This window comes from Eublepharis macularius, chromosome 2 (genome assembly GCF_028583425.1).
Source record: "Eublepharis macularius isolate TG4126 chromosome 2, MPM_Emac_v1.0, whole genome shotgun sequence".
Classification (NCBI taxonomy): Eukaryota; Metazoa; Chordata; class Lepidosauria; order Squamata; family Eublepharidae; genus Eublepharis; species Eublepharis macularius.
Window position 1 is genome coordinate 5,330,140 of NC_072791.1, and position 14,116 is coordinate 5,344,255.

The 14,116-nt window shown below is 46.6% G+C and overlaps 1 protein-coding gene across 1 annotated transcript in view; it reads left to right on the forward strand.

Moving 5' to 3' along the window:
• L2HGDH (L-2-hydroxyglutarate dehydrogenase) overlaps positions 1-13,851 on the forward strand; it is a 33,266-nt gene extending 19,415 nt beyond the window's left edge. Inside the window, exons 5-10 of the mRNA XM_054971504.1 lie at positions 1,261-1,423; positions 3,340-3,374; positions 6,584-6,751; positions 7,829-7,986; positions 9,338-9,469; positions 12,453-13,851. Of these exons, the coding sequence (XP_054827479.1) occupies positions 1,261-1,423; positions 3,340-3,374; positions 6,584-6,751; positions 7,829-7,986; positions 9,338-9,469; positions 12,453-12,648 (852 nt within the window). The 3' untranslated portion in view covers positions 12,649-13,851. The remainder of the gene's footprint in view (positions 1-1,260; positions 1,424-3,339; positions 3,375-6,583; positions 6,752-7,828; positions 7,987-9,337; positions 9,470-12,452) is intronic.
• The last annotated feature ends 265 nt before the right edge of the window (positions 13,852-14,116 follow it).

A 14,116-nucleotide genomic window follows, 5' to 3' on the forward strand; every position in this document is an offset into this window, starting at 1 on the left:
TGCTTGATGTGCTAATCTTCTCTGCAGGGCTATTTTAGGGTATAGAGTGTTTTGTTAGCCTGGTGTTTTTCAGAACTGGAAACCATGCTCTGTTCATTCTTAAGGTTTCTTCTTTCCTGTTGAAGTTTTGCTTATGCTTGTGAACTTCAGTGGCTTCCCTGTGCAGTCTGACAAAGTAGTTGGAAGTGTTGTCCAGTATTTTGGTGTCCTGGAATAAGATACTGTGCCCTGTTTGAGTTAGGCTATGTTCAGCCACTGCTGATTTTTCAGGTTGTCCAAGTCTGCAGTGAACAGAATGAACAGAGCATGGTTTCCAGTTCTGAAAAACACCAGGCTAACAAAACACTCTACACCCGACAATAGCCCTGCAGAGAAGATTAGCACATCAAGCACCAATCCATATGCAAAAGAACCTCCTCAGGATACAGTGAAGCCTCCCGCCATTAGCACTCCACACCCTGGGAAACTCTTACAGGATGACTCAGCTCAACCCCACCCCTCCTGAGTAGATACAAATGACCTACATCTTTTCCACACTGTGACACTGAGAGATCTCTGTCTTTTGGTGCTACACCTCTGAAGATGCCAGCCACAGCTGCTGGCGAAACATCAGGAACTACAATGCCAAGACCACAGCAATACAGCCCGGAAAACCCACAACAACCAAGATTTGAGGTCATTTTACATAATAGGCAACTGCTGTTAAATATACAATTTTTGAGTGCTGTGTATGGGCAGAAAATCCAGGATATATAGTTAAATGGGGAAGAGATTTTGGCTCACCACCCATCCTAAAACATGGCCTTCTGTTTGGTCTTCACCTCTTTTCATCTTATTTTCTGTTAACACAAGCAAGCTCACATTTAAGTTATACACTAGACAGTGTATAGCCCTAAATAAACTACATCACATTACTAGTCAATATCCATCAACTTGCCAGAAGAAATGTGGCGACACTGGTTCCTGTTTTCATACCTAACGGGAGCATGTAAAGATGGAGCACTTTTGGACACTAATTAAATATAAAATAGCTGATGATTCCATTCCCCTATAGCCCAAAGTCATCTTACTGGGAGTTTTAGGCAATAAAATCATATTGTTACTGACAGCAGCTAAACTCCTGGAGGCCAGAAATTGGAAGGGGGAAATATCACTGACGTCACAGGTTGATACAATAAAATTAGGGAAAGGTCTCAACGTAATTGGAAAGTATAGAAAACCACTCGGACTTCTTTATATCATATGCTCTCTCCTTTTCAGGGTTTGATGGCTCTGGACTCTCCATATACTGGCATTGTGAACTACAGGCAGGTGGCCCTCTCCTATGCCAAAGACTTCGAAGCAGCTGGGGGAACGGTCTTCACTGACTTCGAGGTAGAAGGCATGGAGATGACAAAAGAAAGTCCCACAGGAAGTAAAGAAGGTGAACTCTTCCCCCCCCCCCTCCAATACTACTACTCCTAACCATTGCTGTTTCAGTGGTGACATAAACAGTGAAATCCTAAGCAGAGTTAATCCAGTCTAAGCCCATTGATTTCAGTGGGCTTAGACTGGAGTAATTCTGCTTAGAGTTTCACTGAAAGTAATTTGTGAATCCTCCAGAGACCCTCTGAGCTGAAATAGCTTCAGCTTGTGGGATGACCTGAGAGGCTTGAGTAGCAGACCCATTTGGATTCAGGGCGGGAAGGCATTCCCTAGCATTTGTTCCAAAAGCCATTTCATGGAGGCAGAATTCCTTGCGCAAATTAGTCTATCGATTTAAGGCAGGTATTTTTAAATATCCAGTGAAGCAGGACTGCTTCTTGTCCTTAAAGCAGTTCTATGAAACTTTTATCTGAAGTATAACCCATCAGTCCAGGACAAGTTATTAGATGGATGGATGGATGGATTTATTTATTTTTATAGTGCTTCTTTCTCAGTGAGACTTGAGGCAGACTACACAGTGCAAGTTAGTACAGTCGGTTTCAGGGACATTTCAGTAAACAACGTCATAGGGTCTGTCAATGCAAATTTGCAAAGATTTAAAGCCAGCAGAAGTCCAAGGCGGTTACAATGTGCGTGTTTCCTCCACTACTCCTATATTGCTTATATGATTTCTTATCGGATGCCTGCTGTTTGTGTGATTTAAATGAATATCGGTTTTATTTGTATTTGCTTTTTCGCTTTTGTTGCTTTACATAATTTGAGCTTCCCTAACAGCTCTGCAGTGTCGCATTGGGCACAGTATACATCTTAAAATAAATAATCTGTCTTTTTTTTAAAAACACCATTGTACTGCTGGGTTTTGCGACTTTGGGCGACCAAGAGTCCTGCCAGTAAATTGTGAACTATTTTGTTTTAAACACCTGCTGCATGATCATTTCAACAGATGCCTTCAAGTTTAAGGATAAATACACTGTAGCCTCCGCGATAGCCCAGACTAGCCCAATCTCATCAGCTCTCGAAAGCTACACAGGGTTGGCCCCGGCCAGTACTTAGAGGGGAGACCACCAAGGAAGTCCTGGGTTGCTGTGCAGAGGCAGGCAATGGCCAACCACCCTCTGAACATTTCCTGCTTCAAAAACCGTAAGGGGTTGCCATAAGTCAGCTGTGACACACACAGGTTCTATGAGTGATTTTTTTCCCCCATGTCCTAGCATCTAGCAAGTCAAAGAAAAAGAGTGAGAGGCCACCACAGGCCCAAAGAGCACCACAGCATGTGAATGGAATGGCTGGTACTTGGTGGTGACTCATGGGGCTTGCATGAAGAAGCCCCAGTTTCGGAGCCTGGCATCTCCGAGTCGCAGGATCTCAGGCAGGGGTTAATGGAAAAGACCTTTCACTGTCTCAGGCATTGGAGAGTCACTCCCAGTCAGAATAGGCAATACGTGATCTGGATTCATATGAAGGCAGCTTCACATATTTGGTTCAGAAATGGGTTACCTGTCTAGCTTCTGCAATGATATAAATGGAGCGGGGAGGGGGGCTGGCCTGCTTTGGCCTGACAAACACTCATTGCAAAATAGTAAAGAGTCCAGTAGCCCCTTGAAGACTAACCAACTTTATTGCAGCATAAGTTTTCGAGAACCACAGCTCTCTTCGTCAGATGCAAGAGAGCTGTGGTTCTTGAAAGCTTATGCTACAATAAAGTTGGTTAGTCTTAAAGGCGCTACTGGACTCTTTACTATTTTGCAACTACAGATGAACACGGCTAACTCCTCCGGATCCACTAATTGCAAAAGCGCCTACCCAGACAGCTCGCCTGTCTGGCCAGTGTATGCAGAGTCTGTGCTTTGGTTGGAGTGTTATGCCCCAGGGAAGATGACCGTTTCATAACATGTGCATCTTTCTTATTGGCAGGGATGAAATATCCCGTTGTTGTTAGAAGTTCCAAGGTAAGACCAAGCGGCATGTTTTTTATTATTTTTTTCAGAGATGTGGGGCGGAAGATTTTCCATTTCTAAAGATTCCTTGTTTTATAAAATTAATAGCGATGTAGAGATGCCATTGCCTATACCATCTTAGGCAAGCTTGGTAGTTTCAAAGTTGTAATTAAGTTGTGCTTTTAAATCCACTGGGCCCTTTAGTCTTAGAGAAATGTATTATTTCTCCTTTCAGTCTAAGGTAATTTCATCTTGGTCCTCAAAGCCAGCTACCTATAGAATTTTATATCAAGAAATCAACAGCGCCCCCCCCACCCCACCCCCAGTATAACTAATTTATCCCATCACTCAAATGGTAGCTGTTGGGATTGTTGCAGTTGCTGATTCTTTGTTTTGGGCCAGCAGGCTGTGCAAGATGGGCATTGGAATGAGGCAGTTCCTTGCTGGAGGACTGTGTTAAAGCCATGCTTGACTGATGGATGCAGAGGGCCAGGATTGAGGGTGAAGGACAAGGCCTGAAAGAGGAAGGGGATAAGTGCGGGCAGGGGAGAGAAGCGGTTACGTCTCAGAAAGTGACTCTGAGGCATCGGCAGACACAGGGCCAGCAGGTGCCAGCCTCAAGGTCCTGGCGTTCCCCAATCTGCTGGAGGCTCATTCTGGGACACGTCTCCTCTGCAAGGCCTTTCTAGGAAGAGAGGCAAGGCTCTTCTAGTGAGGGAGTATACACGGAGGACCCCGTTCAGAGACACAGTCCTAAGAGGCCACTGTATATAAAGTATAAATTTGATACGTCAGTGAAAGTGCAAAGTGCAAAAAATCCCAATAAATATTATAGCTCTTAATAATATTCCAAGCTCTCTGACAATTATTTAACCAGTGCCTAATATCAGTATTCACAATCAGACAATGTCCCAATTATTATCAATAAATTGTCACTGGAGAAACAACGCTGGTGAGTTCCACAGTTTTTGTAACATAAACCATATTGATTGGGGGGTTTTGCACTTTGCACTTTCACTGACATATTAAATTTATACTTCGTATACAGTGGTCTCTTAGGACTGTGTCTTTGAACCGGGTCCTCCGTGTATATTTGCTGTGTTAGAGGCCACTTTCCTTTTGTTGTTTGCTATCTTCTAGTGAGGGGCCTGAATCATAGAATCACAGGGTTGGGAGGGACCTCCAGGGCCATCCAGTCCACCCCCCCTCGGCACAATGCAGGAAACTCACAACTACCCCCACCCCCCACCCCCGACTGCCCCAGTGACCCCACCCCACCCCCCACCTCCATGGCCAGAAGATGATGCTGTCCGAGGCCTGTTCTGGTAGGCTTCTACCTTCAGGTTACTGGTGAGAGGCCCCAAAGGGCACAGCTCCAGGAAGGGCAGAGTTGTGTAGTGGTTAGAGTATTGGACTAGGATTTGGGAGAGCTAGGTTCAGATCTCCACTCTGCCATGGAAGCTTGCTGGGTTCCCAAGGCAAAACCCCAAAAGAATTGGTAAGCGAAGCCTCACTGCCAGGGTAGAAAGAAACCCACCACCAGCTTCTCTTAACTAAACTTTCAACTCTGGAACTGAGAGGCCAGTTGCCAGGCCTGCCAGGTTTTAAACAGGAGGTCAGCCCTGTGAGGTAGGCACTTGGCAGGTTGAGTCCAGAAACAAACTAACAAGGTAGCATATGGCAGAATGGTCAAAGAACTGGATTTGGACTGAAGCCACAACCCTCAATACCTCCACACTAAATTAAGAAAAGGAATTTATTAAAGAAAGTGCAAAAGCAAACGAAATAAACATAGAAGTAGGTGGAGAAGCACAGATCAACAACAGCCTATTGAATTTGGGCTGTATTCACTGGAAGGCCCTAAACTCGTTCCAGAAGTTACCTTCAGCAAGTTTCCCAGTCTAAAAAGGAGCTTTAGCAAAAGCTCCAAAGGCTGTAGCACAGGAATCCACCAGTCGTGGAGCAAAACGTAGGAGCAAAAGCAGGAACAGATCCTCTTCTCTTCCCTCTTCCCTTCTTGTTCCCTGATCTTTCTTTGACACCAAGAGACTGGGGGAGACTCTTTTCAAGACCAGCTGCCTGCAGCTGGCCTAAACCCTTAGCCAATCAGAAGGGCCAAAAAAACCTCCTATGACAGGTTTGGCCGTGGCCTGTCCTTACAGGTAAGGGGGGGAGGGAAAGAACTCATCACTCACCCCTATAAAGCTACATGCTAACAAGCCAGGGGGCCATTCCAGCCTCTTTCAAGCTTTGTCCTTGAAGGCTGTTTCAGGTTTGCACCTGTGGCTCAAGGCCTCTTATTTGGCTGGAATAAACCATGCCGACCAGCCCCCGTCCCCTAAAAGGAGGGGGGGGAGTCTTAAAAGCCATACCCAAGATATTTTAACTTAAAAAGAAATGAACAAGTGAATTTCACTGCAAGCCTACCGTGCAGGATTGTTGTTGTGAGGATAAAATGTGGAGGAGATAAAATGGGTCCACTGTTGATATCTAAGTGTCAAAAGCCAGTGTGCAGAGGCTTTAGATCAGAACGATCAGTATGACAGGTAGACACATCAGGTGACAAAGAGTCAGATGGTTAAGTCAAGAGTCAGGAGGACGTAAGTGAATGACTCAGCTAAAACTCATGCATGCATCTGATTGGGTGTCTACATGTATAAATAGCTACTATGTACAGTATGGTCGGGGCTTCTTTCGAGTCCAGGTGTAGGCGAAGCACTTTGTCTCTCTGGACTGTAACCTGTATATATTGCTCTTTATCCACCTATAAATAAATTGTATTATACACCTTTACTAAACAAACAAGGTGTGGACTCTTTCTGGGTTCTCTTCAAGCCGGTGCAGTCACGCTGAATACATGCTATTCAACATCCACATTAGAGAGAAAGGTGGGTTATAAATGATACAAAGAAGGAAGGAAGGAAAGAACAGGAGCTCTGTCCCTTACGGCTAGGCTTGGATGCTCCATGGGAGCTCTCCTAGGTACTGAAGATCCGGCTCCTGCTATGTACTGCACCCTCCTCTGCCCGCCCCTTCACGGCCAAGGTCGGTCCCCTTCCTCCAGGCAGGTGCTTGGATCCCCATAGCAGGAGGAGCAACATGACAGAAGGCCTGGGATTAGAAGCAAGAGAAGACAGCTCAGGAGCGGCTGGCTTCTGTGACCTTGTGGGCTTCTTAGCAGAGCTTTGTCTCCTGAATTCGTACCTCTTGTTTTGCGGCAGGGCAAGGAAATCCACTGCAGACACATTGTATCCTGCGCAGGGCTGTATTCGGACCGCCTCTCACAGATCAGCGGTTGTAGCTCCGAGCCTCGCATTGTGCCTTTCCGGGGCGACTATTTGGTGCTCAAGCCAGAGAAGAGCTATTTGGTTCGAGGGAACATTTATCCGGTATGTTGTTTGTTCAGTGTTTTCCACAGTAAGAGCTTCAGGCTGTCTTCTGGGTGTTTTTATTTATTTATTATTTATTTATTATTTCGATTTATAAACCACCCATCCTCAGGGGCTCTGGGCGGTGAACAACAGTTAAAATCAATAAAAACAAGAAAACAGTAATTCTGAAATCAACACACAATAAGCAATAATAACATAAATTAACCAAGTACGCAAAGGTGGGAGGCCAACATGGTACCGTCCCCTTCAACCATCGAACGCCTGGCAGAACAGCTCTGTCTTACAGGCCTGGCGGAACAATAATATGTCCCGCTGGGCTCAGGTCTCCATTGACAGAGCGTTCCACCAGGCTGGGGCCAGGACTGAAAAGGCCCTGGCCCTGGTTGAAGCGAGGCGGGCTTCCTTAGGGTCGGAGACCACCACTAAACATTTATCCGCTGATCGAAGCAGTCTCCAGGGAACATACAGGGAGAGGCGGTCCTGAAGATATGCCAGTCCCAACCCGCTCAGGGCTTTAAAGGTAAGAACCAACACCTTGAGCCTGATTCGGAATTCAACCGGAAGCCAGTGCAGCTGGTGCAGGACAGGTGTGATATGTGACTGGTAAGATATACCAGGATATATTTTAGTGTCATCATAGTAGCTCTCTGAGGTTTGCTTAGGTTATCTGGAGGGAAAGGGAATCCTGTCTTAAGTGCACATCCATCTTGCAAGCCTCAAACAAATTGCCATGGCTTCTTTCCTTAGGAACCCTGGGAATTGTAGTTGTGTAGGATTGCTATATATTGATGTCTGTTTACAAGACAACATTTCCCATGGAATTGACAGTTCAGCTGGTATAAAGCCAATTTGTTGGTGTAGATGCGACCTTAGGACGTTCATCCAGCAGGAAGATATCCCCAACTAACTTCCCCTCGGTTGGTGTGTGGATTGTGATCTTATGCAAGGATCTGTGAGGCCCACATTACCGTGTATCAGGTTCACAGCACATGGGCATCCACTCTTCCCATTCATCCCGTATGATGTCAAGATGTGCTTGTTGTTTAGGCCTCCTTTTTTGTGCTTTGCTGGTAGGTCCCTGATCCCCGTTTCCCCTTCTTGGGCATTCATTTCACCCCAAGGATGGATGGCAGCGTCTGGCTCGGGCCTAATGCAGTGCTTGCCTTCAAGCGAGAAGGTTACAAATTTTATGACTTCAGCTTTCGGGATTTCATTGATGCAACTGCTTACAGGTAACATCTCTCTCCATTTATTTGTGAGGTTCAGAATGAGAATTCAGCTTGGAATGTTAATTGTGGACATTCTAGGACATTCTTCTCTTATAGGTCAGCCCCCACTGGGTTGTGCCCGCCAGTGCTGATAGAGGTGCCTCCAGCATATCTGTCATGTGTTACGGATTTTTTGCTGCAGTGTGTAGTGTACCTCTGAGAACATGCAGAGGGAAACCTGTTTTGCTGAATGGTTGCTAGCTGCTTATCTTGCAGGTGTTTTGGTTACAATTTCCTGGCCGGCCTGAGAACATGGCCTTGAAGTTTCAGCAGAGACTGCACCAAACTCCTAAGAGACTGAGCAGAGCTCATCCTTTCCTTCCTCCCCTCTTCCCAGGCTCAGCGCACCAAAATCCTAACAGACTTTCTTTTCCCACTGGGGAGGCAGGGAAGCTGACCTATAATTAACCTTGCTTTGCTACCTTGAGCCACTTCAGCCAATGCTCCTGTCATATCATCTTGATACTGGTATTCTTCTTTAATAAAACCAACTTTAACTCATTCACTCCCGTGAGGCAGTGAAATGTTTTGGGAAGTACCTGGCAAGACCTGACAGATGTTTCTACAAATGTTGTAACTCTGTCCTGTTGGTCTGATTATATTGCCTCTCTTAATACGTCAAGTTCTCCTCCTCTCTGATTTTGCTTCCACCTTTGTGTTCCTGCATGTCATCTGTTTAAGAAAATTATTTCCATTATCCGCTCCCTTTTCGATTCCCTTTCTGACCTCCATCCCGGACACTCAACTGACACCCCTTGATCTTGACTGTCTTCCCTATGGGGACCTTAACCTTTCCCTCACCTGCCAGTTCTCCCCCACAAACCCCACCATGGGATATTTCATTTCCCCCCCTTTGGGCTCCAAAACCAGATATAAGCTTGCAATGGGGGAAAGGGAATCTTGGGTGGAGGTGAGAGAACTGGTAGGCACAGCTCCTATCAGCTGCCTCCAGGTCTTGACTACAGGCACTCCTCCACAGGCATGTCCGCTGTTTGGGAACGTTTTCCTGTTCAAGGTCCGGGCCATGTCTAGGCTTTGTATTGTGCTTAACTTGCTGCTGGCACCAGAGGAACTTTCTGTAGCATTAGTAGACTACATAAAAAAGCAGAAGAGGTACATCATTTCCATTGTCAAAGGATGATTAATGCCTTGCTTGCTGTGTAGTACCCATGACGCCTGGCATATCTGCTGTTGGTAGGATAGAAAAGTGAAATGCAGCCAGTGTTTGGAACTGTGTGCTCATCATACAAGGCCACGAGTGCAGAAGGAGAGATCTCTGTTTGCAACACGTTTTACTTTCCTATTTTCCTTCCAGTGGTTTATGGAAGCTGGTGTGCAAGAACCTCTCTTACGGGGTGGGTGAAATGTATAGAGCATGCTTCCTTAAGGCACAAGTAAAGCAGCTCCAGAAATTCATACCTGAAGTTACCATCGATGATATACTCAGGTAAGAAAAACCAAACTTTTAAACTTTTCAGAGATATTTAGATGTCTTCAGCTGTTTCCCCTCCGATAAGTTGAGTCAGAGGAAAAAGTGTATAGCTTCTCCTGAGAACGGAAACTACTTTATCAAGATGAGAGGGACAGTTGCCTCTAAAAGCCTTCAGGTCTCTTCTTCCTCTTCTCAGGTACTGTCTAATAAAACAAGATGTGTGACATGACAACATTGTTGTGTTTTTACCCCAGTTTAAGCGCAAGGAGATTCACAATGCAGTGACGTGCCCTTCTCGTGTTTTTTTTTGCTTGGCATCTACGACGACAACTGTCTCTGTCCGCATGGGCTATAGACTGATGCAAACTTCCTTGGGAGTAAATGCTATTGAATCAGTTAGAACAGCCAGATTTGAGCCCAGTAGCACTTTGAAGACCAACAAGATGCCGAAGGGTATCCGACAAAGGGAGCTTTAACTCTTGAAAGTTTATACCCTGCAAATCTTGTTGGTGCTGCTGGACCCAAATCTCGCTGTTCTACTGCAGACCAACCTGAATCGGTTAGAATTACTTCTGAGTATGCAGATGCCTATGATTGGGGGGGTACTTGTGGGCTGAAATGTTAAATGCCTTTATTTGGGCATTTCCATACAGAAAATGTATTAATTAAGCACATAGGAAAGCTTGTAGGCATTTATTTAAGTGCAAACAGCTTCTTTGGAAGAGTGACTTGTCTTTGTACAAGGAGGTGATGGAAGATTTATCCATGACATTCTTGTCTTGCTGTTCCTCTAAGAAGTTCAAGGCAGCTTCCTTGGGTCTCCCTCCACTTTATTCGCACAACAAACCTGCGAGGAAGGTCAGGCTTAAAGAGACTGACTGAGCTTCACAGCTGAGTAAGGGGTTTGAATGCAGGTCTCTAGTCCTGATCTGTCACTGTCTCTTAATTATACATGATACAAAGAAAAAGGGTCGAGACAATTTTTCTCCTTCTCCTCTTAAGTTGACAGGCAATAGTTTCGGAACAGACCACAAAAAAAAGGGCTTGATCCCCTACACAGAGCATAATTAAATTACGGGCCTCACTGCCACAAAATAAAGAGATCTTTTAGCTTATTTGGCTTTAAAAGGGAAAGAAATCAATTCATGGAGAAGAGGCACATCAGTGGCCAGTAGCCATGACGACTGAATGGGACATCAGTTTAGAAGCAGCAGACCTGTGGATGGCAGCTGCTGTTGTCCCGGAACGGGGGTTTCCTTTCCCCCGACTAGCAGCTGCTGCAGGGAGAAGTGGCTGCCTGTTCAGCCTGGCACCACCTGCCTTTGAAGTGCCGCTGCATCAGGAAGACATCAGCCAGGTCTTATGACACTGACCTGGAAGAGCTGAAGTTAACTCTCTGTTGTAAGTCAAGAATACGTTAACTGGCCCTCCATGCTTCTGTCGTTTTGCAAATGTGCAAAACAGGATTGTGCAGCAAGGCTTTTTGGTAGGGGGAGCAAAGCTCTGGTGTAATGTGTCGGCTCAGGAGGTAACTTTTGTCAGGGATAATGTTTTTTCCTACACTGATTGCCTTGTTTCCTTAATCAGATAGGTTTCATGCATTGTACTATCCCACCCCCCACCATGCTATAATACCAGCCCAACTTCATTCATCTTGTGTAAAATATCATATCTTGTTACTGGCTTACTGATTTTCAGATTCTGTCATACTTTGTACTCTGCTTACAGATTGACTGAAAGTTTATCATCATACTTCTAATCTACGTAGAGGCCCAGAGAGGGAGGCAGACTGTCCTACTATATAAAAGGCTAACCATATTCCAGACAACTCACTTCCTACCCTGGTGCACCTCCAGAGGGAGCTGCCATGGAAGGAAGCCCAGATGAGGCAGCCCATACCTCCAGAGAGCTCTCTGTGGCGGGAAGCCCAGGCTGGGATCAGGCACAGAGCAGGCGGCAATGCTTGCTCTCCACCTTCACCCAGCTGAGATCAGGAGTGGAGCAGGTGGCAATGCCCCTCCCCCTTCACCCAGCTGGGATCAAGAGCAAAGCAGGTGGCAATGCCCATCCCCACCTTCACCCAGCCAGGATCAGGCTCGGAGCAGGTGGCAATGCCTTCCCCCTTCACCCAGCTGGAACCAGGCTTGGAGCAGGAGGCAATTAATGCCCCTCCATTCATCTAGCCAGGATAAATGCGGAGCAGGTGGCAATTCCTGCCCCCTTTCACCCAGCTGGAATCAGGAGCGAAGCAGGTGGCAATGCCCGCCCTTCACCCAGTCAGAATCATGTGCAGAGCAGGAGGCTATGCCCACCCTCCTTCACCCAACTGGGATCAGGAGTGGAGCAGGTGGTAATGCCCGTCCCTCCTTCACCCTGCCAAGATGAGAAGGCAATGTGCAACCCCTCTTCACCCGGCCGGGATAAGGATTGGAGCAGGTGGCAATGCTCACCCCCAAACTTCACTCGGCTAGGATGAGGTGTGGAGCAGGAGGCAATGCCCACCCCTCTTCACCCATCCCCCTTCACCTGGCCGGGATCAGGATTGGAGCAGGTGGCAATGCCTGCCCCCCACCCCCCCGCCTTCACCCAGCTGGGGTCAGTCACAGAGGAGGAGGCAATGCCCACCTGCCCGCCCTCCCTTTTCTAGAGCCCATTGTATTTTTTCCCACAACAGGCTTTTTTACTAGTAGATGATAACGATGGCGATGACAGCTGCCAAAAAAGAAGCACACTTTGCTGTAATAGCTGCTGAACCTTACAGAAATTTTTTAAAATGCAGAGGATTTGTAGATAATTATTGAAGAAGCCTCCTGAACTCTGGCCTTGCAGTGCTTAGGAATAGCAGCGAACCCCAAGAGCAACAGCAAGGGGTTCTGCTTCTTGGCAAAGAGACCTGGGGCTGAGCCTTCACTTGGGGGCGTTTGTGCATGAGTCTTGTTAGACAGAGAAGTCACTCCTCTCTCCTGTTTTTGAAGGCCCGTCTTCTTCTTTTGTGCAGGGGTCCATCTGGCGTCAGAGCTCAGGCCCTGGACAGCAACGGGAATTTGATAGATGACTTTGTGTTTGATGGAGGCACCGGAGACATCGGGGGCCGAATTCTCCATGTCAGAAATGCTCCCTCACCTGCGGCTACCTCCTCCCTGGCTATTGCAAACATGATTGCCGATGAGGTAGAGAGGAGATTTGAACTGTGACCGGAACACTGGGAGACGTTGGACTGTTTTGACCTGTTGGTGCTCAGGCTGTCGTGATTTGAGTGATGCCATCGAAGAAAGAGCAGGGAACGCAGCTTGTCTGGGGAGAAGCAGCTGGGAATAGACTTGGGCTGCTGGCTCAACGTTTTGCCTTGCAGAAGTCACAGTCCATACTGTGTTCTGATAAGGAAAGCAGACCAGCCACTTCCTGTGAATGCCCTGTAAATTTGGCTGGAAAAAATCGGTCCATGGTGGATCCAGGAGAATGCCAAGAACACCTGCAGCCCTTCTTCTTAGGCAGTGTGTTTTTACATTACGCAGTTTTCAGTGGGAGGGAGGCAAGGCTCCCTCGTTTCTGTTCATGAAGAGGATCTCCAGTACACTGAGGCCCTCCTTTTGAACAGTCTGGGTTGGGGGGGGGGGACTGTGACTGTGTCATCTGCCTTCCTTCCATCCTCCTGTAAATCACCTTAAGAAGAAGAGCAGGAAGATGGTCAGTCCAGGTAGCTCTTTCCACAGGTGTGGACTGTCTGCCTAGAGCACATTCGTCTCACAGTTTTGTCCTGCTCTGTCAGGCCACACTGCAGGCGGTGGCAATATAAGACCCCACAGGGAGTATCGGCAGGGGCGGAAACCATGCTGCAAGCCCACCGAAAAGGGTGCCTGTTTTTCATGGTGGTAGCTTTGTTTCCCTTGCTTCAGCACACAGACGCGGAAGAGGGCATAGGAAAATACTCTCTGTGCCTGGAGGGAAACTCTCCTGGGAAATTTTGTACTGTTGGAAAAATTGGGAGCAAAGAAAGGGCTGACTTTTGAAGCAAGAGAATGGTTTGTCCTAGCGAGTAGGGTAAAAGCCACGCCTGAGTTACCTCTGGAGGAATTTTTGCAGATCAGTTGATTCTCCAAACTGCACAGGCGAAATGAGGAAATGGTCTCATTTTAATTATCTGACTAAATAGTCACACGCGTGTAATCTTTCTGCTCTGGATGTTCCAGCCTTGCAGAGATTCAGAATAAACGAGTACCCAACCGAATGCAAGATACTTTTGTAAAATACAACATAGTGAATGTGTGTAAGGTTAGTAGGAGCTGATCAACAACAACAAATTGCTCAAGACAAATTCATGCGAACTTTTGTATGCAATAGTAGGGAGGTTTATACAAAGATGACGGACAAGAGAATTATAAACACTTTTGCTGAGCCATGCTGTGTGAGGCCCCTTCATTTTGTCTCCAACAGACTACTTCGACTTCACTCTTGCTTATGATGGGATTGTTCAGTCAATACTTTCTTGAGTCCACCTCAGTGGTTGGCAAAACTGAGCATGTTAGGTTCACACGCCACCCTTTCTTCTTGCCTTTCTTGGTACCAAAGCAGGAGATTTTATTTGAAAGTGAGCTCTCCTCTGATCCTGAAAACTGAACCTGCTTAGCATTAATAAGGGTAAAAAACCTTCATTGTGGCTTT